Source organism: Cucurbita pepo, chromosome LG06 (genome assembly GCF_002806865.2).
Source record: "Cucurbita pepo subsp. pepo cultivar mu-cu-16 chromosome LG06, ASM280686v2, whole genome shotgun sequence".
Classification (NCBI taxonomy): domain Eukaryota; kingdom Viridiplantae; phylum Streptophyta; class Magnoliopsida; order Cucurbitales; family Cucurbitaceae; genus Cucurbita; species Cucurbita pepo.
Genome location: NC_036643.1, coordinates 1853412 through 1881383, shown reverse-complemented (window position 1 = coordinate 1881383; position 27972 = coordinate 1853412). Strand labels below are relative to the sequence as shown.

Here is a 27972-nt window from a genome sequence, read left to right as displayed (position 1 = left end):
TGTTAGCAAGAAAACCAAACAGAATAATACCATTTGATAGATACAGCAACATTGAAGACATTTATAATATATAATTAGTCAATTCATGGAAGAAAGCAAATTAGACAACCAATTACAGGAATGTACATTAGACTGCAAAATCCAAATCAAGAGTACACGTGGCAATCGATTAGAGGATCATTTTACCTGGTTACTATGAAGAAAGGACTAAGACCATCAAGTTATCAACAAGTTGTGAATCTAATATCTTAACATCAAAGATCTCAAAGCAAATTTACAGAAGAGATCAAAGCATTCAAATTAGAGTAGGGATTTATGAGATTTCCATTATCAAAAGCCATAAAACAATATCAGCTGTCCACAGTCAAACAAAGTTCCCACACCACTATTTCTGGCACAAACAGCAGAAGGAAGCAAAAATTATATCATTTAGGCAAAGAAATACACTACAAATACAGGATGAACATAGTATATATATATGTGTGTAAAAGGCATGCGTAGATATCATTGAGGAATGTAGTAATACCCGCTGCCGTTCATCGGAGGCATCCCGTAGGGCATCGGAGCCATTGGTCCGGCTGCCGTGTTGTAGTAACCTGGGGGGTTACTCATTTTGTTCAAACTGCTCTGCCCCTGCATCCCATCTCTTGCATACTGCTGCCATAACNGAATGTAGTAATACCCGCTGCCGTTCATCGGAGGCATCCCGTACGGCATCGGGGCCATTGGTCCGGCTGCCATGTTGTAGTAACCTGGGGGGTTACTCATTTTGTTCAAACTACTCTGCCCCTGCATCCCATCTCTTGCATACTGCTGCCATAACTGCTGTTCCTGCACCAGCATATGCTGTTTTTTCTCCATCTCCACCATTTGCACGTATGAAGGTGGTGGAACGCTTAATGATGCAGCGAAAGGATCCTGGTTCACAGCCTGGACGGTTCCATCGGGAGCTGGAAGAGCCAGTACAGGAGTTTTGCTGTTTCCAGGGCCTGGTAATGCTACACTGCTAGCGCTTCCACCGCTCAGCTGTGCAGTGCTAGTGTGCTGCCTGACCATTCCTTGATCATACATGCCATTTAGCAACAATGGGTCGAGTCCACCGCCAAGCGCTGCCTTCTGCCTCGATAAATTGCTGGCTGTCTCAACCAACGCCAACTCCCAATCGGCTTTGCCAGGTTCAGCAGCCGGGGTCTGCCAGGCAGAGGTTACTTCTGGCTGTCCATCAGAAGGGAAAGCTTCCCAGGATCCATTTGCCCCATTAGCTGCTGGGCCAGCAAACAGAGCCAGTGCCAGCTTGTTACCTTGAGCATCTGCACTAACTGCATCATCTCTCAGATTCACCAAGTCTTCCGTGACTTGTGGTTGAGGTATAGGTGCAGGCTGGGGCTCCGGTTCGGGCGGAGGTGGAGTATAATTTTCAGGTGGGGGAAGAGCCTTTATTTCATTCATATCAGGCACTGGTTCTTCCTCTTGAGGAGCGGGCGGAGGTGGCTCCCTCTCGGGGCTCTTTGGCGCCTTCCCTCTTTCCCTCAGAAATTCCTCCAATGTCTCTAGTAACTTGCTGGTAATTCTCTGCACCTCTGGATACTCAGAGGATCTAGCAACTCCGNGTGGCTCCCTCTCGGGGCTCTTTGGCGCCTTCCCTCTTTCCCTTAGAAATTCCTCCAATGTCTCCAGTAACTTGCTGGTAATTCTCTGCACCTCTGGATACTCGGAGGATCTAGCAACTCCTGTGTCTTTACACCAATTATAGAATGCAATTAGCTCATCAATCTGCTTGGCTGCACTACCATATGCATCAAATGCCTTCATACAGTCAGAATACTCCATATCAAAGAATTTGTCAAGCAAAACAGCCAAAACCTCGCAAATATCTGCATACAACTGAAAACTCTCCCTCACTAGGGGATACAAAGCATACAAAATCATCCTACTACTCTTCGCCAACCCCGTCGGTCGACACGACAAGAATCTATCCAACAATCTCTGCAAATGTCCCATCTTACCGAAAATTCTCTCGATTGACATTTCCCTCAATGGGGTCACAGGCCCCTTGTTACGCCCCTGCCCCTCCCTCTCCATTGATTCTCCTACGTCACCAAAAGATCTCGACCTCCTCATCCCACCATAGTTTCCGTACTCTCTCTCGCTCCTATACTCACCATAACCGTTATCATAGGGCCTCGGGGGCGGAGATCTAAAGTCATCTCTTCCATCAAATCTATCATCCCCACGGGAATTTCCCTTTGCACTACCACCTTTCTTTTCAAACAACACCAATTCCAGTCGTTGATCTAAGTAAAATGCATAAGTTCGAATAAAAGCTGAGTGATCCCATNACGACAAGAATCTATCCAACAATCTCTGCAAATGTCCCATCTTTCCGAAGATTCTCTCGATTGGCATTTCCCTCAATGGGGTCACAGGCCCCTTGTTACGCCCATGCCCCTCCCTCTCCATCGATTCCCCCACGTCACCAAAAGATCTCGACCTCCTCATCCCACCATGGTTTCCATACTCTCTCTCGCCCCTATACTCACCATAACCGTTATCATAGGGCCTCGGGGGCGGAGATCTAAAGTCATCTCTTCCATCAAATCTATCATCCCCACGGGAATTTCCCTTTGCACTACCACCTTTCTTTTCAAACAACACCAATTCCAACCGTTGATCCAAGTAAAATGCATAAGTTCGAATAAAAGCCGAGTGATCCCACGAGCTCGAATGAGCTTCATCCTTAAAGTCAGACATATTCAACAGCCTCGTACCCCTTCTAGTGGCATACAAGATCTCGTCCTGAAACACCGGGTCTCCTTCATTCAACAACCTGTGCACAAGTATGAGTGCCTTGAGCGCCACAATCCAGTCCCTCGTTTTGGCCAGACGCTTTGAAATCGCCACCACACACGCATTCACATAACCACGAGAATAAGATGTCAGGCTCAAAATCTCCCTAATANCCCTTTGCACTACCACCTTTCTTTTCAAACAACACCAATTCCAACCGTTGATCCAAGTAAAATGCATAAGTTCGAATAAAAGCCGAGTGATCCCACGAGCTCGAATGAGCTTCATCCTTAAAGTCAGACATATTCAACAGCCTCGTACCCCTTCTAGTGGCATACAAGATCTCCTCCTGAAACACCGGGTCCCCTTCATTCAACAACCTATGCACAAGTATGAGTGCCTTGAGCGCCACGATCCAATCCCTCGTCTTGGCCAGACGCTTCGAAACCGCCACCACACACGCACTCACGTAGCCACGAGAATACGATGTCAGGCTCAAAATCTCCCGGATGTACTTCTCACTGGCCGGATCATCGTCATGGCTAGTGGCCTTCACGATCGCCACCTCAAGGTCCGGCGCCGTATTACTCGCAACCTTCGCAATTCCAATACTCGTCTGGTCCTTCACCGCCCCGATCGCCTTCCGGATCGTACTAGGCGCCATCTNTATTCAACAGCCTCGTACCCCTTCTAGTGGCATACAAGATCTCCTCCTGAAACACCGGGTCCCCTTCATTCAACAACCTATGCACAAGTATGAGTGCCTTGAGCGCCACGATCCAATCCCTCGTCTTGGCCAGACGCTTCGAAACCGCCACCACACACGCACTCACGTAGCCACGAGAATACGATGTCAGGCTCAAAATCTCCCGGATGTACTTCTCACTGGCCGGATCATCGTCATGGCTAGTGGCCTTCACGATCGCCACCTCAAGGTCCGGCGCCGTATTACTCGCAACCTTCGCAATTCCAATACTCGTCTGATCCTTCACCGCTCCGATCGCCTTCCGGATCGTACTAGGCGCCATCTCGACAGTCTCAACAAAACCCTCACCAAACTCCCCGCTTCCTCTCGGACTCGATCCTCACTACCCTCCCTTAGCAAACAGTCCACACAACTAAAAAAATATCAAAACAGCAAAAAATTGCTTAAAACTCGCATAAATCAACCACTGAAGGAACTCACCGCTATCCCAAACGAGAAAACCACCAAAATCATCGAGCTTACCAGCACCGGAGGCTGAATATCGTGGATCTGCAACGAAATCCTTCAGATCGACGCGACGGCCGCCGAATTGACGGAGGCTTTCCAATGAAACAGCAAGAAAAGGGAGGTGAAAAATGCAAGGAGATGAGAGAGAAGGGAAGAAGAGAGGGAAAAAGTGACTGCGCGGAGGAAAAGAAAGNTCGCATAAATCAACCACTGAAATAAATCACAGCCAAAACCATCAAGAAAACAACCAAAACCATCAAGCTTACCAGCAACGGAGGCTGAATATCGTAGATCTGCAACAAAATCCCTCAGATCGACGCGACGGCCGCCGAATTGAAGGAGGCTGTGGAAGGAAACAGCTAGAAAAGCGAGGTGAAAATGCAAGGAGATGAGAGAGAAGGGAAGAAGAGAGGGAAAAAGCGACAAAGCGGAAGAGGAAAGAGTTGAGAGATTCGGAGCGATGTTATCGGAGTCGGTGTTTTGCAGTGGGAAATGGGTGGATCTAGGTGGAGGGTAGTTGCAGATCAATGAAATCGATCTTGGCCGTCCATTTTTTCCAATCACAGATCTGAAATTAATTTAGCAATGAAAATGTTAAAACTATTATATAATGCATTTAATTTCTGTAGCTTAAATTTTATTACCCAACGACGTGAAGTATTGATAATTAAAAAATAAAAACTCAAAAATGNCGGAGTCGGTGTTTTGCAGTGGGAAATGGGTGGATCTAGGTGGGGGTAGTAGTAGCAGAGAAATGAAACCGATCTTGACCGTTCATTTTCTCCATCACAGATCTGAAACACACACAAATCGCTTAAAACCGCATTAATCCTTAAATACGGGACATTTTAGTTTCAGCGTACACAAATTTCAAACAATTTTAAAATTAGTTATAATTTTTATTTTTCTGAAAAAACTTAAAATCTAAATTTGAAATTTGGTGAAATAGAGAAAAACGAGAGACATTTTATGGAAGGTGGAGGCTGCGTGTCGGAAGAAAGGCATAATCGCGCATTCGACGTGTTCGGTTTTACGGTATTACGGCGGTAATTTTTCTTTTATTCTTAATTCTTTACCGCCGGCGTTGGTCAACACGGTCACTCTTTTATTGGAATATCATTATAATGTTCCTCGGTAAATCCAACTTTACCGTCATTTTTAATTCAATTGCGCAACTGTGGTTAATTATTACCCCAAATATTAATTTATATTTGCAACAATTTAAATTTTAAAATATTTATATATAAATCCATTTAGATTATTTATTAATGATTTATAATTCCTAAACTTTCAAAATTATAAATTTAATTCTTAAACTTTCATTTTTTTTTTTAAATCACAAATCTTTTAATAATTTATTAAACATAAAATTTAGACTTATATCTAATACAATTTGAACTTAATAAAAACAAAATTAAACTTAAGAATTTTATATAATCTCGAAAGTTTAGAAATTAAATAAACAAATCACAAACTTCAAACACTAAGTATATATGATAAAAATACTGATCCATATAATTTTATGACATGCTAATAGCATTTAAATCCAGACATGATTCATTAGACACCACATCAATTCTCGTCATAAAAATCATGATTTGTTCATATTAAGACATAAAAAAAAGTCGTATCTTATTAAGGAAACCTCACATTTCGAGATTCACATGACCTATTAAGCACCGACATCTAATTTTATTCATTGTGGGGAATATTTTATATTGGATCTAGTTCCCTAATTTAGTACATGTCACTATTATTTACCATATTGCTATATGGTATAAAATCCATGTGAGTTTAAATTCTATTTGTACCCTTTAGGGGACAAAAGGACAGTTTTGTTGGGAGGTACATAAAAATGAGTATTTACAATAATTTGGAACATATTACCTGGATAGACTTCGTAGTATGTTATGTTTCCTCTCAATTGGAAAATATTTCTTTCTCTCGCTCTTTTGCTAGTTGGCTAGTTGTACAATAAGCGGAAAAGTACATCACGGAAAGAAAGGTTCTCGGTCTCAGTAACAACTCAAGCCCACCGCTAGCAGATATTGTCCTTTTTAGGCTTTCATTCAAAGTTCTAAAACGCATCTATTAGGGAGAGGTTTCCACACTTTTATAAAGAATGCTTCGTTCCCCTCTCCAACCGATGTGAGATCTCATAATCCACCCCCTTGGAGGCCTAGCATCTTCGTTGGCACACCGCACAATGACAGACTCTGATACCATTTGTAACAGCACAAACTCATTGCTAACGGATATTACCATCTTTAGACTTTTCCTCAAGATTTTAAAACGCATCTGATAGGAGAAGTTTCCACACCCTTATAAAGAGTGTTTCGTTCTCCTCTCCAACCGATGTAGGATCTCACAGTCTCCTATAAGGTCAACCCTTAACTACGAGCTCACTAAACAATGCTATGCTATAAGTCCTATAGAAGTTCAAGGTTTTTATCCACTATGGATTAAGAGGTTCAAATTTCGAGTATGTTAATTGAATTGCAAATTTAGCCCTAAATGAGGGTTGAAATTTCCTTAATAAAATAATATCCAAGACTATTATTTGAATTTCTTTTTCCTATGTGCCAGGACGGCAACATTCATATGATGTCGGTTTTCAACACTTGGACCATTATGACACCGCTATTCCCTTGTTTTCTCCAAGCTCCTTTTCATTTATTCTTAATGATATTTTAATATTACTTTAAATTTTATATAAATTTCAATTGATTTTCCTATTAAAAAAAATAGAATAAAAAGCATGTATTAATATTTTTCATATAAATTTCGAAAATATATTCACTCTTTTCTAATTTAAAAATTATTATTATCACTAATAATTTAACCTTTTCTCCCAACCCTTGGCTTTCAAATTAGGACAAGGCTGATATTCTCAACGTTGTTGCCCCCTTAACTCTAGTCCAAGCCAACAAATAAGAATTAAAAACAATAATTTTAAATACCAAATCCATCAGGCAACAGATAATAAACAATTTCAATAATTTCTGGATGTAAATATTTTATTACTATGAAGCAGATGCGTACCTGTAAACCACATGCGAATTTCAGCAGTATTCCGCAGGGCTGCGAAGTCCAACAATCCACAGCTAAGAAGCTCCAATAATACCCATCAATGCCTGGTTCTTGAAATAAACTTTATGAAGCAAATAATTATGGATTAGTTGAATGATACTATACATACCCGTAAACTTTTTAAATTATAAATTTAATTTAAAAGCTTAAAATTATATTAGACATAAAATTTGAATTTATCGCCAAGAGAATAATTGATTTCTAACTAGTGACCGGATGAAAGTTTAGGAATTTAATAGAGCTATAACACAACGAGGAGAGTAAGGATGCCAGGCAAAGGTAGGCATCACTGAGTGTAGTAATACCCACTCACTCCTAACCCAAGGCATTCCATAGGGCACTCGAATCACTGGTCCCGCAGCGAAGTAACTCGAGTGGTTACTGATTTTGGTCAAACTAGTCTTGCCCTGCATCTTTTATCAAGCCTTTTGGTTAAACAAAAAGCAAAGCTACGATAACTTATGTTTAAAATAGACAATATCATATCATTGTGGAGGTTCGTAGTTCCTAACATTCATCACTTGTATACTGCTACCATATTTGTTGTTGCTCAACTACAAGTTGTAGTTTCTTCTCCATATCGACCATTTGCACATATGACGGAGGCGGGATGCTTTACGATGGGGGCGAAAGGATCCTGATTAACCGTTTGAATGGTTCCATCTGGGGCTGGAAGAGCCAAATCAGGAGTTTTGTTGTTGGTAGACTGCTAGCACTTCCACCACTTAATTGGGCAGTGCTGGTATGCAGTCTAACTATTCTTTGATCATACATGCCATGTAACAATAATGGATCAAATCCACCACCAAGTGCTGCTCTCTACCTCATTAAATTGCTTGCCGTCTATATGAAGGCCAATTCCCAATCCGCTTTCCCATGTTCAGCAGCAGGCGTCTGCCGTGCCATGGGTTACTTCTGGCTGTCGATTGGAAGAAGGGAAAGCTTCCCGGGATTCATTTGTGCCATTAGCTGCTGAGCCAGCAAACAAAGCCAGTGCCAGACGACTATGACCTTGATCATCTGAACTAACAGCATCGTCTCTCAAATTGACCAAGTCTTCTACGAATTGTTGTTGAGGTTTGGGCTCAGGAGGAGGTTCAAGTATAATTTTGAGGTGGAGAGGTAGAGCTTTTATTTCATTCATATCAGGCACTGGCTCTTCCTAGAGGTAAAGCAGGAATTAGTTCATGAAATTCCTCTCCATAATCCTCAACCATCTTTTTCTCGAAAAAAGTACACTATAGAGCCTCCCTTGAGACCTCTTTCTCCAGAGCTGCAATTGAATATCCTCCCCCTTAATCGAGAATCAACTCTTTCTCTAGAGCCCTCGAACAAAGTATCCCTTTGAGGCTCACAACTTCTTTGTTCGACTGATTTTATTGGCATGATTAAGTTAAGAGCATAGTTCTGATACCATATTAAGAATCAGGAATCTCCACAATAGTACGGTATTATTTACTTCATAAGCAAGCTCTCATGGCTTTGCTTTTGGTTTGTTTTAGTTTCCTCTAAAGACTTGATACCAATGGAAATAGTGTTTCTTAGTCATAAACTCATGATTTTCCTCTTAATTAACCAAAGGAGAGTACTCCTCTCAGTAATCCTCAACAAGGTAAACGTTGCTCCTCCTCTCGATTCGTCAGTCTTTTGCTCTGTCCTTAACAAACGTATCCAATGTCTCCAATACCTTGCAGTCAATTCTCCGAACCTCTAGATACTTAGAAGACCTTACAACACCTACATCTTTACACCAATTTATAAAACACAGAGAGCTCATCAATCTGCTTCCCTGCAATATCATACGCATCAAATGCCTTGACACAGTCCGGATGCTCCATACCAAGGAACTTATCATGCAAAAGAGCCAAGACTTCATAAATATCCGAATACAACTCAAAACTCTCCTCCACTAGAGGGCACAGCGCATCAAAATCATCCTACTATTCTATATGTCAAAATCCTCCTACTATTCTACTGTTCTATGTCGATACAGCTCTCTCAAACTCACTACTTCAATCACGATATAGCCCCTCCCAATCTAAGGATTCAACGAACACAAAAATATATATATATATATATATATATATTCCTCGGTAAATCCAACTTTACCGTCATTTTTAATTCAATTGCGCAACTGTGGTTAATTATTACCCCAAATATTAATTTATATTTGCAACAATTTAAATTTTAAAATATTTATATATAAATCCATTTAGATTATTTATTAATGATTTATAATTCCTAAACTTTCAAAATTATAAATTTAATTCTTAAACTTTCATTTTTTTTTTTAAATCACAAATCTTTTAATAATTTATTAAACATAAAATTTAGACTTATATCTAATACAATTTGAACTTAATAAAAACAAAATTAAACTTAAGAATTTTATATAATCTCGAAAGTTTAGAAATTAAATAAACAAATCACAAACTTCAAACACTAAGTATATATGATAAAAATACTGATCCATATAATTTTATGACATGCTAATAGCATTTAAATCCAGACATGATTCATTAGACACCACATCAATTCTCGTCATAAAAATCATGATTTGTTCATATTAAGACATAAAAAAAAGTCGTATCTTATTAAGGAAACCTCACATTTCGAGATTCACATGACCTATTAAGCACCGACATCTAATTTTATTCATTGTGGGGAATATTTTATATTGGATCTAGTTCCCTAATTTAGTACATGTCACTATTATTTACCATATTGCTATATGGTATAAAATCCATGTGAGTTTAAATTCTATTTGTACCCTTTAGGGGACAAAAGGACAGTTTTGTTGGGAGGTACATAAAAATGAGTATTTACAATAATTTGGAACATATTACCTGGATAGACTTCGTAGTATGTTATGTTTCCTCTCAATTGGAAAATATTTCTTTCTCTCGCTCTTTTGCTAGTTGGCTAGTTGTACAATAAGCGGAAAAGTACATCACGGAAAGAAAGGTTCTCGGTCTCAGTAACAACTCAAGCCCACCGCTAGCAGATATTGTCCTTTTTAGGCTTTCATTCAAAGTTCTAAAACGCATCTATTAGGGAGAGGTTTCCACACTTTTATAAAGAATGCTTCGTTCCCCTCTCCAACCGATGTGAGATCTCATAATCCACCCCCTTGGAGGCCTAGCATCTTCGTTGGCACACCGCACAATGACAGACTCTGATACCATTTGTAACAGCACAAACTCATTGCTAACGGATATTACCATCTTTAGACTTTTCCTCAAGATTTTAAAACGCATCTGATAGGAGAAGTTTCCACACCCTTATAAAGAGTGTTTCGTTCTCCTCTCCAACCGATGTAGGATCTCACAGTCTCCTATAAGGTCAACCCTTAACTACGAGCTCACTAAACAATGCTATGCTATAAGTCCTATAGAAGTTCAAGGTTTTTATCCACTATGGATTAAGAGGTTCAAATTTCGAGTATGTTAATTGAATTGCAAATTTAGCCCTAAATGAGGGTTGAAATTTCCTTAATAAAATAATATCCAAGACTATTATTTGAATTTCTTTTTCCTATGTGCCAGGACGGCAACATTCATATGATGTCGGTTTTCAACACTTGGACCATTATGACACCGCTATTCCCTTGTTTTCTCCAAGCTCCTTTTCATTTATTCTTAATGATATTTTAATATTACTTTAAATTTTATATAAATTTCAATTGATTTTCCTATTAAAAAAAATAGAATAAAAAGCATGTATTAATATTTTTCATATAAATTTCGAAAATATATTCACTCTTTTCTAATTTAAAAATTATTATTATCACTAATAATTTAACCTTTTCTCCCAACCCTTGGCTTTCAAATTAGGACAAGGCTGATATTCTCAACGTTGTTGCCCCCTTAACTCTAGTCCAAGCCAACAAATAAGAATTAAAAACAATAATTTTAAATACCAAATCCATCAGGCAACAGATAATAAACAATTTCAATAATTTCTGGATGTAAATATTTTATTACTATGAAGCAGATGCGTACCTGTAAACCACATGCGAATTTCAGCAGTATTCCGCAGGGCTGCGAAGTCCAACAATCCACAGCTAAGAAGCTCCAATAATACCCATCAATGCCTGGTTCTTGAAATAAACTTTATGAAGCAAATAATTATGGATTAGTTGAATGATACTATACATACCCGTAAACTTTTTAAATTATAAATTTAATTTAAAAGCTTAAAATTATATTAGACATAAAATTTGAATTTATCGCCAAGAGAATAATTGATTTCTAACTAGTGACCGGATGAAAGTTTAGGAATTTAATAGAGCTATAACACAACGAGGAGAGTAAGGATGCCAGGCAAAGGTAGGCATCACTGAGTGTAGTAATACCCACTCACTCCTAACCCAAGGCATTCCATAGGGCACTCGAATCACTGGTCCCGCAGCGAAGTAACTCGAGTGGTTACTGATTTTGGTCAAACTAGTCTTGCCCTGCATCTTTTATCAAGCCTTTTGGTTAAACAAAAAGCAAAGCTACGATAACTTATGTTTAAAATAGACAATATCATATCATTGTGGAGGTTCGTAGTTCCTAACATTCATCACTTGTATACTGCTACCATATTTGTTGTTGCTCAACTACAAGTTGTAGTTTCTTCTCCATATCGACCATTTGCACATATGACGGAGGCGGGATGCTTTACGATGGGGGCGAAAGGATCCTGATTAACCGTTTGAATGGTTCCATCTGGGGCTGGAAGAGCCAAATCAGGAGTTTTGTTGTTGGTAGACTGCTAGCACTTCCACCACTTAATTGGGCAGTGCTGGTATGCAGTCTAACTATTCTTTGATCATACATGCCATGTAACAATAATGGATCAAATCCACCACCAAGTGCTGCTCTCTACCTCATTAAATTGCTTGCCGTCTATATGAAGGCCAATTCCCAATCCGCTTTCCCATGTTCAGCAGCAGGCGTCTGCCGTGCCATGGGTTACTTCTGGCTGTCGATTGGAAGAAGGGAAAGCTTCCCGGGATTCATTTGTGCCATTAGCTGCTGAGCCAGCAAACAAAGCCAGTGCCAGACGACTATGACCTTGATCATCTGAACTAACAGCATCGTCTCTCAAATTGACCAAGTCTTCTACGAATTGTTGTTGAGGTTTGGGCTCAGGAGGAGGTTCAAGTATAATTTTGAGGTGGAGAGGTAGAGCTTTTATTTCATTCATATCAGGCACTGGCTCTTCCTAGAGGTAAAGCAGGAATTAGTTCATGAAATTCCTCTCCATAATCCTCAACCATCTTTTTCTCGAAAAAAGTACACTATAGAGCCTCCCTTGAGACCTCTTTCTCCAGAGCTGCAATTGAATATCCTCCCCCTTAATCGAGAATCAACTCTTTCTCTAGAGCCCTCGAACAAAGTATCCCTTTGAGGCTCACAACTTCTTTGTTCGACTGATTTTATTGGCATGATTAAGTTAAGAGCATAGTTCTGATACCATATTAAGAATCAGGAATCTCCACAATAGTACGGTATTATTTACTTCATAAGCAAGCTCTCATGGCTTTGCTTTTGGTTTGTTTTAGTTTCCTCTAAAGACTTGATACCAATGGAAATAGTGTTTCTTAGTCATAAACTCATGATTTTCCTCTTAATTAACCAAAGGAGAGTACTCCTCTCAGTAATCCTCAACAAGGTAAACGTTGCTCCTCCTCTCGATTCGTCAGTCTTTTGCTCTGTCCTTAACAAACGTATCCAATGTCTCCAATACCTTGCAGTCAATTCTCCGAACCTCTAGATACTTAGAAGACCTTACAACACCTACATCTTTACACCAATTTATAAAACACAGAGAGCTCATCAATCTGCTTCCCTGCAATATCATACGCATCAAATGCCTTGACACAGTCCGGATGCTCCATACCAAGGAACTTATCATGCAAAAGAGCCAAGACTTCATAAATATCCGAATACAACTCAAAACTCTCCTCCACTAGAGGGCACAGCGCATCAAAATCATCCTACTATTCTATATGTCAAAATCCTCCTACTATTCTACTGTTCTATGTCGATACAGCTCTCTCAAACTCACTACTTCAATCACGATATAGCCCCTCCCAATCTAAGGATTCAACGAACACAAAAATATATATATATATATATATATATATACAGAAAAATCATCATATATCATTGTTCTCGTTCGAATCCATGAATCATTGGCTACAAACTAGCACTAAGCAATCGCATATTAAGAAAAAAACTGACAAGAGTTTATAAGGAGAAACAAAAAAACACGCTAAGCTTTCAAACTTACCTGCACGATAAGAATCCGATCGATCGTTAACGGCCTCGAATAAGCAAAAACGACATTCTTCAATCGCTGGAGTTTAAAAGCGAGCTGAAAACAGTTGTTCAGTGAGTGAAAGATAATGAAGCGAAAAAAACGCCGGAATGGCAGCGTAGAGCCACCGTACATTCCCGACGATCTCCTCGGTTTGTAGATTTTTGGCCGTCGGTGGCCGAAAAATAGGGAGGAAAATGAGCAGAGGGAGGGGGATTTACGCGGGGAGTTGGAGAACAGGCACGAGTTTTGGACGGGTGATTACCTTTTTATCTCCCTGTAATAAATTCGAGCCCGTCTCAGTAAATAAATTCTTAATTACCGTCTTAAATATTTACCATGTATTAGAACCAAAGGGGGCCTTGAAATATTTACCATTTATTTTTACCAAACCTTGTCGTTTTCTCTCTCCTCTCCCTCCTCTCACTTCTGAGTCATCACTTTTGGAAAAGAAGGCATAAAAAGAAAAGGATCCTCCACTATTTGATGGTGGAATTTCTTTCTTCTAATTTATTTAATTTTATTAAATTAAAAGTTTAGGCCATAATCATACCAAACACTAAAAAATAAGTTCAAAAACCTACTAAATATTTAAAAAATTTAGATCTCGTTACATAAAAATATACAAATTCATACGCTAATCTTGTTATATATATTACATTTTTTTGAAAACTTATAAGGGTACTTCAATCAAACCATGAAAATTTAAGTTAAAATATATACTCTCGACTAAGAACGAGAAATTTACGAGCGGATGCTCTCAATTAGAGTAGGGATTTATGAGACTTCCATTATCAAAAGCCATAAATAAAACAATTTCAGCTGTCCACAGTCAAACAAAGTTCCACACCATTTCTGGCACAAACAGCAAAAGGAAACAAAAATTATATCATTTAGCCAAAGAAATACACTACAAATACAGGATGAACATAGTATATATATGTGTGTAGAAGGCATGCGTAGATATCATTGAGGAATGTAGTAATACCCGCTGCCGTTCATCGGAGGCATCCCGTAGGGCATCGGAGCCATTGGTCCGGCTGCCGTGTTGTAGTAACCTGGGGGGTTACTCATTTTGTTCAAACTGCTCTGCCCCTGCATCCCATCTCTTGCATACTGCTGCCATAACTGCTGTTCCTGCACCAGCATATGCTGTTTTTTCTCCATCTCCACCATTTGCACGTATGAAGGTGGTGGAACGCTTAATGATGCAGCGAAAGGATCCTGGTTCACAGCCTGGACGGTTCCATCGGGAGCTGGAAGAGCCAGTACAGGAGTTTTGCTGTTTCCAGGGCCTGGTAATGCTACACTGCTAGCGCTTCCACCGCTCAGCTGTGCAGTGCTAGTGTGCTGCCTGACCATTCCTTGATCATACATGCCATTTAGCAACAATGGGTCGAGTCCACCGCCAAGCGCTGCCTTCTGCCTCGATAAATTGCTGGCTGTCTCAACCAACGCCAACTCCCAATCGGCTTTGCCAGGTTCAGCAGCCGGGGTCTGCCAGGCAGAGGTTACTTCTGGCTGTCCATCAGAAGGGAAAGCTTCCCAGGATCCATTTGCCCCATTAGCTGCTGGGCCAGCAAACAGAGCCAGTGCCAGCTTGTTACCTTGAGCATCTGCACTAACTGCATCATCTCTCAGATTCACCAAGTCTTCCGTGACTTGTGGTTGAGGTATAGGTGCAGGCTGGGGCTCCGGTTCGGGCGGAGGTGGAGTATAATTTTCAGGTGGAGGAAGAGCCTTTATTTCATTCATATCAGGCACTGGTTCTTCCTCTTGAGGAGCGGGCGGAGGTGGCTCCCTCTCGGGGCTCTTTGGCGCCTTCCCTCTTTCCCTTAGAAATTCCTCCAATGTCTCCAGTAACTTGCTGGTAATTCTCTGCACCTCTGGATACTCGGAGGATCTAGCAACTCCTGTGTCTTTACACCAATTATAGAATGCAATTAGCTCATCAATCTGCTTGGCTGCACTACCATATGCATCAAATGCCTTCATACAGTCAGAATACTCCATATCAAAGAATTTGTCAAGCAAAACAGCCAAAACCTCGCAAATATCTGCATACAACTGAAAACTCTCCCTCACTAGAGGATACAAAGCATACAAAATCATCCTACTACTCTTCGCCAACCCCGTCGGTCGACACGACAAGAATCTATCCAACAATCTCTGCAAATGTCCCATCTTACCGAAAATTCTCTCGATTGACATTTCCCTCAATGGGGTCACAGGCCCCTTGTTACGCCCCTGCCCCTCCCTCTCCATTGATTCTCCTACGTCACCAAAAGATCTCGACCTCCTCATCCCACCATAGTTTCCGTACTCTCTCTCGCTCCTATACTCGCCATAACCGTTATCATAGGGCCTCGGGGGCGGAGATCTAAAGTCATCTCTTCCATCAAATCTATCATCCCCACGGGAATTTCCCTTTGCACTACCACCTTTCTTTTCAAACAACACCAATTCCAGTCGTTGATCTAAGTAAAATGCATAAGTTCGAATAAAAGCTGAGTGATCCCATGAGCTCGAATGAGCTTCATCCTTAAAGTCAGACATATTCAACAGCCTCGTACCCCTTCTAGTGGCATACAAGATCTCGTCCTGAAACACCGGGTCTCCTTCATTCAACAACCTGTGCACAAGTATGAGTGCCTTGAGCGCCACAATCCAGTCCCTCGTTTTGGCCAGACGCTTTGAAATCGCCACCACACACGCATTCACATAACCACGAGAATAAGATGTCAGGCTCAAAATCTCCCTAATATACTTCTCACTGGCCGGATCATCGTCATGGCTAGTGGCCTTCACGATCGCCACCTCAAGGTCCGGCGCCGTATTACTCGCAACCTTCGCAATTCCAATACTCGTCTGGTCCTTCACCGCCCCGATCGCCTTCCGGATCGTACTAGGCGCCATCTCGACAGTCTCAACAAAACCCTCACCAAACTCCCCGCTTCCTCTCGGACTCGATCCTCACTACCCTCCCTTAGCAAACAGTCCACACAACTAAAAAAATATCAAAACAGCAAAAAATTGCTTAAAACTCGCATAAATCAACCACTGAAGGAACTCACCGCTATCCCAAACGAGAAAACCACCAAAATCATCGAGCTTACCAGCACCGGAGGCTGAATATCGTGGATCTGCAACGAAATCCTTCAGATCGACGCGACGGCCGCCGAATTGACGGAGGCTTTCCAATGAAACAGCAAGAAAAGGGAGGTGAAAAATGCAAGGAGATGAGAGAGAAGGGAAGAAGAGAGGGAAAAAGTGACTGCGCGGAGGAAAAGAAAGTGAGAGATTCGGAGCGATGTTATCGGAGTCGGTGTTTTGCAGTGGGAAATGGGTGGATCTAGGTGGAGGGTAGTTGCAGATCAATGAAATCGATCTTGGCCGTCCATTTTTTCCAATCACAGATCTGAAATTAATTTAGCAATGAAAATGTTAAAACTATTATATAATGCATTTAATTTCTGTAGCTTAAATTTTATTACCCAACGACGTGAAGTATTGATAATTAAAAAATAAAAACTCAAAAATGTTTTTTTTTTTACTCAAAATTATTTTTCTGTTTCAAATATAAAAAAAAAAAAAAAAAAAAAAAAACTGAAATTAATTTTAAAATTTGGTGAAATGGAAAAAGGAGAGCCATTTTATGGAAGGCGGAAGGGACGTGTCGGAAGAAAGGCATAATCGCGCATACGACGCGTACGGTTTACGGTCTTGCGGCGGTAATTTTTCATTCCTTTTTTTTTTTTTACTGACTTTATTATTTTCCTCCAAATTTAACCCACTTTTACCATCATTTTAAATTAAATTGGGTAACTGCGGTAATTTTTTAAATCGATATATTTGATACTTTTTATAAGTATTCGTCAAATAAAAAAATAAAAAAATATATATTTATCCCAACATGGATCTATAATTTAGTTTAGAAGAATAAAAACCTAATTATTAATTAAATTTTAAAATTTTAAAAAATGTCGATTTGTATTGATATATCTATAAAATGTGGATAAGAACCACACAAGAATGTTCGATTGATTGTAACGATTAATGTTCAAGGTTCGAATCGGGGTTCAGGATTCAGATTCAACACCTATGTGCCTCGACATTCCCTGCATCCCCGTTACAAGGTCACATTGCTTACTCTTTGCTTCTAAAAGTGAAGACTAGAAAATTCTTAAGAGGTCGCTCTACTTAGGATTACTCTAAGTATTATGTTTAACTATGAAGTTCCCTACTAGTCTCGATTCATTCGTGTGCCCGTCCTTTATTCGGGTGTTACATTTAATACCAAACAAAGTATACATAACTTAAAATATCAATCCAAATAGTTTTACAATCATACCAATACATATTGCTAGATAAATCCAGACATAAGAACACACGTCTATTATCATCTCAAAGATAATGATTTGATCCTATCCTGCCATTAAAAAAAAGTGTCATATCTTATCGATGAAAATCCCACATTTCCGGAGTCACATGACCTATTAGGCACCAACATCTCGATCTCGATTTCATTAATTATTTATTGAGCGGAACAGGATACATATAGATGGCATAATGTTAACCATTGAAATTGGCCAATCAAATGATAATCTTGGAGTGACATCCAAAATCTCACCCATTTGATTAACTTTTGCAGATGGGTCTCAAAATACTATCATACAAGCAACATAATAAACTTACAAGCAGCAATCACATGAGGATTTCTTCCATTAGTTTGATGGTTGTCTTCTTATGATCTTCATGCACTGTACTGACTCAAGAAACGTCCTGTAAAGCATTATTTCTTGTATTCAGAATCTAATCATCGTTTCACAGAATCAAAGTTCTAATAATGCATATGGAGAGAGACAGTGGAAAAAGAAGAGAATCTTTGTCAAAAACATAAAATGTGAAGTAGGTTGAAGAGGAGAACGAAGCATTCTTTATAAGGGTGTGGAAACTCTCCCCTAGCATACGCGTTTTGAAAACCTTGAGGAAAATCTCAAAGAAGATAATATCTACTAGCGGTGGGCTTGAGCTATTACAAATGACATCGGGCGATGTGCCAACGAGAAGGCTGAGCCCCATAAGGGGTAGATGGGGGGATCCCACATCTATTGGAAAAGGTAACGAGTGCTAACAAGGGCACTAGGTCCCGAAGGGGGTGGATCGTGAGATCCCACATCGATGGGGGAGGAGAACGAAGTATTTTTTATAAGGGTGTGGAAACCTCTCCCAAGCATACACATTTTAAAAACCTTGAGGAAAAGTCCGAAAGAAAAAACCCAAAAAGAACAATATTTGTCAGCGCTCGGCGCTATTACAGATAAGTACTACTATCAATGTTTTCATCGAGAGAGAAAGAGAGAAAGAGAGAGAATAAATTAAGAAAGAAACAGTGCTTACTGCCATGGAAGATCTCCTGCAAGCAGCCAATCTCCTTCTTTGTTCTGATAGGTGAGAGTTAAGTTGGCATTACTGCTCCCACACTTTTGATCTGTTCATAAGAAAACGTCAGCTTTGAATCTAATTACCACTCAGCAACAAAAATTGGATCATTTTGAGTTCAAAACATGTGAGGTCGGGAGTTTCAAATCCTTAATTCTCAGTCAATTATATATATCTAAACCAATTTGGAAGTAAATTTGGAAGAGCAAATAAATAGTTATACTGTTCACTCACAGCAAGAATCGGAAAACATGTGGATCAAGGCAGTTTTCAGCGTCTGATAAGAGCTATACAGCCCCACATCAATCTTCCTTGCTATTGGCACCCCTTCCATCTTCACCTTCACATATTTTGGGTTAAAAACAATTTCATCATCTTCATCCTCTTCCATCCAATAGTGATTTGGTATCTGATCAGAACCAAAGCCATCCTGTTGCAGTTCATGAAGGTACTTTTTCCTCCATGATTTAATGGGCGGCCAACCCATAACTTTGTTCTCCTCTTCAGCATTTCTGCTATGAAAATGGAACAAAGCATCAATTTTAAGTTTGAAAATGAAATTCAGACCCATAACTGAAAATAAGAACTGAAATCTAACTTAAAAACAGAGAAATATATATTATCTCCTTGTTTGATGTATATCAGTTCATGAACATAACTCAAGTAGTTAAATACCAGTGTCTACTCTCATGGGTCGATGTTCAAATTCTCTCCCTACATAATAATACTTCTTTTGAATTATGGAGTGGAGGATTGAACCATCGACCGTTAGGATAAAAACCAGCATATTTATCTAACGAGCATAGATTAAAGTATTCTAAAAAAGGAAAAATCAGTTGAGCAAATGGAACTCACATGTGTAGAGCACAAGAGCTTCTCTGGTTGGTGTCCTTCCAGTCATCGTCTTCCTTGTTTGGGTGACCGCTCCACAGCAGCAAAGACAGCTCTTTAAACGAGTCTTTGCTCTTAAAGAAAGCATCTTCATATCCACGCTTGTGTCTACCATGGCTTGTACTTTCTGCACGCAGACAGCTCCTTGGATCTGAACCAAACACATCTTTTCCATCACACGCAGCCCTGTTCAGGTCGAAACCTCTGGTGGGATCTGATACACAAAGCGCTAGCTCAAGTTGAAGCTCCATTAGGATCTTTCCTGTTTTCAAATAATTCAAAGGCAATGGGATGAGGGTAGCTAGCTAGCATTAGCAGTGGACCGAATGGGTAGTTTTGTTAGCAACTTTGGACTATTTATACGTATATCAGCTTGGTTAAGAGAGTGAAGGAGACGACAACTAGGTAGAGAGAAAAAGAGAGACAACAATGGATGTTGGGTCTGCTGAAAGAAGGGCAGTGATATGGACACCTTCGCAGAAAATAATACTAAATGGATGCAAGTTTGGTCTAGTAGTCATTTCTGTAGAAACATATCATAAATTAAGTAGGCCAAGCACCTAACTTGATTCAGCAAAGTTCTTGATGATCAATTTCCCATGCTTTACACTTCAAAAAACCATTAAATTCTAAATCAAAACATTAAGTGATGTAATGGCCCAAGCACACCGCTAGTAGATATTGTCCGTTTTAGCCCATTACGTATCGCTATCAGCTTTATGGTTTTAAAACGCATTTGTTAGGGAGAGGTTTCCACACCCTTATAAGGAATGTTTCATTCCCCTCTCCAACCGGTATGGGATCTCACAATTCACTCCCCTTGGGGCCTAGCGTCCTCGCTAGTACACCGCCCGGTGTCTGGCTTTAATACCATTTATAACAGCCCAAACACACCGCTAGCAAATATTGGCCGTTTTAGCCCGTTACGTAGTGCTATTAGCTTCACGGTTTTAAAACACGTATGTTAAGGAGAGGTTTACACATCCTTACAAGGAATGTTTCGTTCCTCTCTCTCTCCAACCGACATGAGAACTCACAAGGTAATTCGATTTTCAGTATCTTCTGTAATATGATCTTTGATATATTGATACTCAGATATTCCATTAACAGAAGAGACTAATTAAGTAGTTTCCAAAGTAATCTCAACAAGGGGTGCGCGTGATATGCTTAAGCTATCATCAACTTTTTGAAATCAGATCATGAAAGTGACGACGACTAACAGCAGATTGCATTAAAAAAACTAATCAGAACCAAAAGTTAAACATTTAAAACCTTCCATTTCTCCAGATGGGTCATTTTCTTAAGTAGGTTGGGATTAACACATAATCTCCCTGTCGCAATTAAGCGTTAAACAAGTCCAAATTGTCGGCAAAATGTTGTCAACATTAGTCATGATGCATGAGCTCTGATATTCAAACTTACATGATAATGGGGTACTAAAACATTCCCTTCATCAGTTCCTTCCACCTCAATAATTTTCGTACTTGAGTTCCTTTCTGTCTTGCTCAAATAAAATAAGAACGATTCCCTTTGTCGGAGTATACTTGTACACATAATAGAAGAAAGAGAGAAAAAGGGGCAAAGATTTGTCTTAGACATTTTAACAAACACCATGCATACGTTTGGTATATGTTCAGAGTTCCTTACCTCGCAGCTGGGTCCAAGCAAAAAGCGTAGGCCATCACGGCAAGAACTTGTCTAGAAACGAGCGGGCAGCTGCAATTGAAGCCCACGTGACCTCGAAAATTAGGGCATTGAAATTACTCATCTCGGCAGCAAGCGGCCATTGGAGGTACCGAAGCGATTGAATTGGTCGTGTCAATGTCGAAGCCTGCATGGATGAAATCTTGTAAAAAGGATGTTACTGACACCAAAAGCTGGCATTCGCAGGGGAAGCATATTGTACAGCTCAATTGCAAATCCGCCATTGATTTTCTTACACATTTTGGAAGCCCTAAAAGAAAAGAATATATGTAATCCCGATTTCTTCAAATATTCCGAAGAGATCACATGAACATCGATTTCTTTTTTTCCTCTTCATTTTCTGATCAATCCAATCAATGGAGAAATTTGATTAGGTCAGATCGGATCTGATGATCAAGACGATTTTCTTACCGTCAACAATGATTTTGAATTGATTCCATAATCCTAAATTCAACTTTATCTCGACCTCTAAACTCGTTAGCACCGAATTTATATCTCATGAATACTCGATAGATATTTAGGAGGCATTCTCGACATCGTGTTTCGAGAAAGATTCGAACCTACAAGCTCTTTAGTATGAGATTGTAAGTCTCGTATCTACTATTTCACCATCGATTATATATCTACGATGAATCATATTTCATGAATATGATACCTATCAAGTATTTTCTAAATACTCGATGGATATTTAGGGGGCATTCTCGACATCGGGTCTCGAGGAGGACTCAAACCGTACAAGATTATAGTTCTCGTGTCTACTATTTCACCATCTATCATATTTTGAACGTAAATTATATTTCATAGTTACGATATTTATCGCTGATACAAGATAAAGTTAGAGCCAGCTAGCTATGCTCGGGATGACCATTTATCCATATATTTGAAATTCAAACAATAATAATAATAATAATGAATTAATAGAGTTGGTTTTATACATCTTTACCCAATTTTCAAAAAAAAAATGATGAGCACCTATATTTTGTCAATTAATATTTAAATAATAAACAAAAATTAAGGGCATAATTATAATTATATATATATAGTTTATGAATAAATAGGCTTACGTGTCCAATTTTTATTTTCAATTTCATCATTGATTTTTGCGATTTACTTTCTTTACTCCAATGATTCAAATCTTTACTTTCATTGGAATGGATGTGGAAACGTAAAAGGTAATTTTTTCGCTGTAATTTTTTTTTTACCGTGGTAAAATTTAAATGTTTACATAAGATGAAAATAGAGAATAAAATATAATTTTTTTCTCTCATTTAAAAGACATCATGATGTGAATGTTTAAATTATGACACGTGGATACAAACTAGAAAATAAAAAATAAATAAAAATAAAACAAGATAATGGCACAAAGGACCCACAATTAATTAAATGGAAAGTGAAGGGCATAAAAGCAATACCTGTTCATATATATTTTCTTACCGAAAAAGACCCTCGAATCTTAACCAATACCTCTTCGAACCTTTGGGATTACATACGTTTGCGTGAAGTAATTGTTTTATATGTGTCTATGATGATGTGAAATGTCCCATACATGTAGTAGAGAGCTTGGGGGGCATGTTTGGAACACTCATGCACAATTTATGGGACCCACTTTTCTTATCCAGATCTCGATCTCGAACTATCCAATCAAGCTTTTCTCCTTCCATACCTTTTTATTTCTCGTTTAGCCTAAACTAACCGAGCTTAATAGGGTCGTCTTTTTCATTCTATGCTGACTCCGACCGTAAACCTTTGCGGTCGGGCATCTTCAATCCTGAACCTTTTCCACGCGCTTTGCTCGGAAAATTTATAAAATCATTACAACGTGATAAACGGTTTTACATCAGAATTATTATTTTTCAAAAGTTTAGAGACAAAAATAATTATTGTAAAATAGATTATTTTTAATTTTACAATACTTAATATTTTATATAATTATAATTTAGATATTTATGGTTTATAAAAAATTTTAATTTTAATATATACGTTACATTTTCATTAAAAATATAATGTATAGTATTTTTAAATGTTGGCTATATTAATATAAATAAATAAATAATTTTGGTAATAAAAAAAAAAATATATATATATATATATATACACACAATATGGGCCTTGTCTTTGTCACGAGCAGAATTACCTCAATAGCCCATCATATTAGCCCAATTTTTTTTTTTTTTTTTTTTTTTAACAATTTAATTGCACGTATTTATTTATGTATTTTTCTACACTCACGCATTTTAATAAAATAATTTTATTTCTTATTAGACCCTTTTTTTTTTTTTTTGTTAAAAGGTTAATGTTATATTTATTATAACAGATTTGTAAATTAAAAATGTAAAAGCTAGAAAGGGTAAATTGGTAATTTAATATATATGGAAAAATAAAAAATAAAAAATTTGACTAAAAGAATTTGCCAACAAAGAAGGCCACGGCAACGACGGGCAAATTTACAACGAAGAACATTCAACGAGCGAGCGAGTCAACTCACTGACCGCGTTTGGCAACTCGTCGAGTCAAAACTCGGTTATTTCTGTTTTTGATTGGTTTCCCACAACCTCGCGACTACCAAGCGGTTTTCGCGCTCCATATCGCTTCGTTCTTCAGCCAAATCCCAATTCCCAATCCATTTCTCTTCTTCACAGAGAAGGCTAGCTCCAAGATGTCATTGAAGGCGTCCAATTCCGAGAAGAACTTGATGCTGCCGGTGTCGGATCCTCCACACGGCAGTGAGGAGAAAGAGCGATTGATCAGAGGCGATGAGAAGCTTTTCAGAGGATCCGCCATGACCAAACGAGGAGCCTATGCTGCTCTCTCTTACATGGCTTGCGCAGGTACGCGTAATCGCATCTGAATATGATGTTTGATTCGTTTGGCTTTCCAATTGCTGTCCAGATCTATCTGCCGAGTGTTCGCTTTTTTGCGCATATTACTTTCTGAGAAGTAGGTTTTCCGATGAGGATGTTTTTCCACTTGTGTTACTGTTTCTGAAGAATTTGGTGCGATTTGTGTTTATGTCGATTAATTGTTTCAGCTTTTTTAATTTACTCTGTTTCCAGTTGCTTGTTATATGTTTTTTTTTTTTTTGCCGTTCTGTTTACCGATTAAGATCTACTGAAGAGCTAATGTTGAAGAATAAATTAGTTTTACTGTAGAGCTTTCTGTACAGTCGATGGTGTTCATTAGTCTGTTTGATCGGTGTCTGGGAGCCCGGCCAACTTGATGATGTCTATTCCTGTTCGATTTTGTCTAACCGGAGGTTTCTTATCTATTATGCAGTGCTATTGATTTTGTTCAACAAAGCAGCGCTTTCTTCTTATAATTTTCCAAGTGCAAACGTTGTTACACTTGTTCAGGTAAATGTCTACTTGGTTATCTCTTTGAAATTTGAACAAATCTCGGTAGTGAAATAATTGGATTTGAAACGTCGATGCAATTTTTGAAGAGAACGATATACTCAATCATCGTCATCTTATAGTTATGGACTTCTTCAGTGGAGAGCATTGTCTGTAGATTGCAGTACTGGTNTTTTTTTTTTTTTTTTTTTTTTTTTTTTTTTTTTTTTTTTTTTTTGTATAGAATATTTTAGGTATGATAGTGAAACTACAACTGCTACGTCTGTGTGCTTCCTTAATGTTTTCCTTTACATCAGGTTGCTATTTTTTTGTATTGATCGTCATCGTTTTAATGCCATGATCTTTAAATGTTCCCTTGTAAATTATGGCATGGTTTTGTTCACAAGTCTTGTGTTTCTTTTATTGTTTTTTCCAATAGTAACTGATTGTTGAGACACTGTTTGTTGTTAAGACACATTTTCCCTTATTTTTGGTGCAGATGGTATGCTCATGTTGTTTTCTATATGCATTGAGACGTTCGAAAATCATATCGTTTACAGTGGGTGATTCATTTTCTGATAATGCTGCTTCAATGGTTCCAATGAAGACGTTGAGGCAAACCAGTCCTCTTGCTGGGACGTACTTGCTTTACATGGTAAATTTTAATTATTTGATGAGAATTTGTAGATGCTTTATCTCTTCATACATTATTGATGTGTATGAACTCCAATATTTCTTCCTGAAAGCTAGCTACTATGGAGTCTGTTCGTGGAGTAAATGTTCCCATGTACACTACCCTCAGGCGAACCACAGTTGTTTTCACAATGGTTGTAGAATATCTTCTGGCAGGACAAAAGTATACGTATTCAGTTGTTGGAAGGTAAGATCTGCAGCTGCCACATGCAACCATGTGCTTTTTCTTCAACTTCATAATCCGCCCTTCTTTTGCAAATTCATATACTCTAGGTTGATCTCCTAGTGAAGATTTCTAACATCTGTAGGGGCGCGGTTGTCTGTTCTCCCTTAATTTTGGTTCCTGTGCTCTTGCCTGCTTTATTTTGTCTGAGGATTTTGGGTTCTTGAAATAGAGAAATAGGTGATTTCATCAGAATGTTTATGCCATCACTCTCCATTAGCTGTTAGTTGTCATCGACATCGCGTCTAGAGCCTAGCATTGCACTATGAAAGCCTCTAGTCCTCTCTTTTCTTCTTCATTACAGTCCTTTTGATTTGTTTCATTAACTCGGATATTTTATTTTAATGGAAATGGTTCTGATTTAATACTTAAACTGAAAATTTAAAGGTTGTTATCAGTGTTGGTTTGATAGTTCTTGGTGCATTTATTGCTGGAGCTCGCGACTTGTCCTTTGACGTATATGGCTATTCTATTGTTTTCTTGTCCAACATCACCACAGCAATCTACCTTGCAACTATTTCCCGCATTGGTAGTTTGACTTCTTTTCTTTTCTATTCTCTTTTGTCTTTCTCTCTTTATTTCTTTTGGATATTTGGATGGAGTTACTTCTTTGTACGTGTTACTGAATACTTTTTCTATAATTCCTCATGTTAGGAAAATCAAGTGGTCTTAATAGCTTTGGCCTCATGTGGTGCAATGGTGAGCTAACTGATTCATAGTAAAACTAGAATTTTGGCGTCGCCCATTTTCCCCCCAACACAATTAGGTAATTGTATGTTTCATACTCCTGCCATCTTATTCCTTTGTGAATCCATTGTAGGAATATTATGCGCTCCAGTTCTACTTTTCTGGACATTTATACGGGGCGACTTGGAGGCAACTATTAGCTTTCCTCATCTTTTTTCACCTGGATTTCTAGTAAGTTTTGTTTACTGTACAGAGCTCTTTACTGGGTCTATAAATGCACACACACATTTTTCTTAACGTAAAAACTATTTTGCCTCTCGTGGTCAAGCATATGGACCTTTTACAGTCCAATACATTTACTGTTTAATCATATTTTGATGGATTGATTTAAAAGTGTGTGATGTGTGTGGTATCACTGTCTCAAATCTTTATATTTTATAAATGGCTTGTCTCTGAAATTTCACCATGCTTTGGGAAATTTCCAATTTTCCATGACCTGTGTGCCCTTTCTTTTTATCAGATGGTGATGCTTGGTTCATGCACACTGGCTTTCTTCTTGAACTACAGTATATTTCTAAACACCACTCTAAATTCAGCAGTGACACAAACTATATGTGGTAATCTGAAGGTACTTTCAATTCATAGATAGATTTCCTCTTACGTTAATGCCCAAATACTTCTTCCAATAATCTTCTATTTCAGTTGACCTTGTTACTTCATATTGTAGGATTTCTTTACAATTGGACTTGGGTGGATGATATTTGGCGGCCTTCCTTTTGACCTGGTGAGTAAAATACCCATTCATTCCAATTTGATCGCAAACATTCCCGACCCATCGTCCTTCTATTTGCTCTTTCTGAAATCTATAGTTTGTTGTGTTTGCAGCTAAATGTTATTGGGCAACTTCTGGGTTTTGTTGGCTCTGGTTTGTATGCGTATTATAAGCTCATAGGGAAATAAACCCTCTAAATGGTCAGAGCCCAATACGAGAGGTTAGCTGATTTCTTTTTTTGTGGGAGGGTTTTGTTCTCTGAGCAGGTGCTGATGATCCAATTTTCTCTTTTTAGGCACTAGCATTTATCTTTTTTGTTTGATTCATTTTTGTTCCGATTGACTTCCATGGTAACCCAATTTTTAGGGTGTAACGTCCTAATTCCCTGAACAGTACTTGAGCCCATTCTTATTGGTGCAATTCTACAAGACCCTCTTTTTCATATGTTATATATAGATTGCTAATCATCTTGGTGGTCACTTATTTTATTGATATTTGACATCTTAGTTCGGGAGGATATGTTTTATGTCAATTGAGTTAAATTCAAGTTGGTCTTTTAAATAAGAAAATTTAGTCTGTTTTATAATTGTCTTTGCACATTGGAAAATGTGTTTGCATTGCATTGTGGCAAATGTGGTCAGTTTTACGGTGTTCTTGATTCGATTACTTAGTTGTTTCAAATTTATTAGTGTTATCAATCTCTTCCTTGTTTAAAGTTTTGTTACAAATATGGTGGGAACTTTGAATCTACAACTCGAGCAGATAGACCTTACTCTTACTCCGCCAAGGTCACATCATTTTTCTAATTAATCCTAATTTTATTTTTGTGGTA

The 27972-nt window shown here is 38.6% G+C and overlaps 4 protein-coding genes and 2 pseudogenes across 6 annotated transcripts; 1 reads left to right on the top strand and 5 right to left on the bottom strand.

The window, feature by feature from the left end:
• Positions 1-298: 298 nt before the first annotated feature.
• LOC111797253 (probable clathrin assembly protein At4g32285) lies at positions 299-16352 on the bottom strand. Of its 2 annotated transcripts, XM_023680208.1 has the most exons (2): positions 14506-16351; positions 299-644 (listed from the first exon to the last, which is right to left on the bottom strand). In XM_023680208.1, exons 1-2 carry the CDS (start codon positions 16313-16315, stop codon positions 505-507), a joined length of 1950 nt encoding a protein of 649 aa, XP_023535976.1. In that variant the 5' UTR covers positions 16316-16351; the 3' UTR covers positions 299-504. The 2 variants fall into 2 exon arrangements, with proteins under 2 accessions (XP_023535976.1, XP_023535977.1); XM_023680209.1 differs by lacking the exon at positions 299-644 and having other exon boundaries at positions 14164-16352.
• LOC111797254 (probable clathrin assembly protein At4g32285) lies at positions 301-16371 on the bottom strand. Its single transcript, XM_023680210.1, has 5 exons — positions 16316-16371; positions 2961-3451; positions 1733-2242; positions 673-1609; positions 301-516 (listed from the first exon to the last, which is right to left on the bottom strand). The coding sequence occupies exons 2-5, from the start codon at positions 3449-3451 to the stop codon at positions 505-507; spliced, it is 1950 nt and encodes a 649-aa protein (XP_023535978.1). The 5' UTR covers positions 16316-16371; the 3' UTR covers positions 301-504.
• On the bottom strand, positions 4699-8553 carry LOC111797255 (annotated as a pseudogene).
• On the bottom strand, positions 11235-12602 carry LOC111797257 (annotated as a pseudogene).
• A 1524-nt stretch (positions 16372-17895) lies between the features above and the next one.
• Positions 17896-20165, bottom strand: LOC111796830 (auxin-responsive protein IAA28). 2 transcript variants are annotated; one of them, XM_023679597.1, is made up of 4 exons: positions 19697-20165; positions 19076-19356; positions 18800-18890; positions 17896-18181 (listed from the first exon to the last, which is right to left on the bottom strand). In XM_023679597.1, exons 1-4 carry the CDS (start codon positions 19981-19983, stop codon positions 18124-18126), a joined length of 717 nt encoding a protein of 238 aa, XP_023535365.1. In that variant the 5' UTR covers positions 19984-20165; the 3' UTR covers positions 17896-18123. The 2 variants fall into 2 exon arrangements, with proteins under 2 accessions (XP_023535365.1, XP_023535367.1); XM_023679599.1 differs by having other exon boundaries at positions 19076-19353; positions 19697-20163.
• A 3702-nt stretch (positions 20166-23867) lies between these two features.
• Positions 23868-27607, top strand: LOC111796828 (nucleotide-sugar uncharacterized transporter 3). Its single transcript, XM_023679595.1, has 10 exons — positions 23868-24264; positions 24710-24786; positions 25265-25420; positions 25512-25645; positions 26080-26210; positions 26336-26380; positions 26502-26599; positions 26889-26996; positions 27096-27152; positions 27254-27607. Exons 1-10 carry the CDS (start codon positions 24093-24095, stop codon positions 27326-27328), a joined length of 1053 nt encoding a protein of 350 aa, XP_023535363.1. The 5' UTR covers positions 23868-24092; the 3' UTR covers positions 27329-27607.
• The last annotated feature ends 365 nt before the right edge of the window (positions 27608-27972 follow it).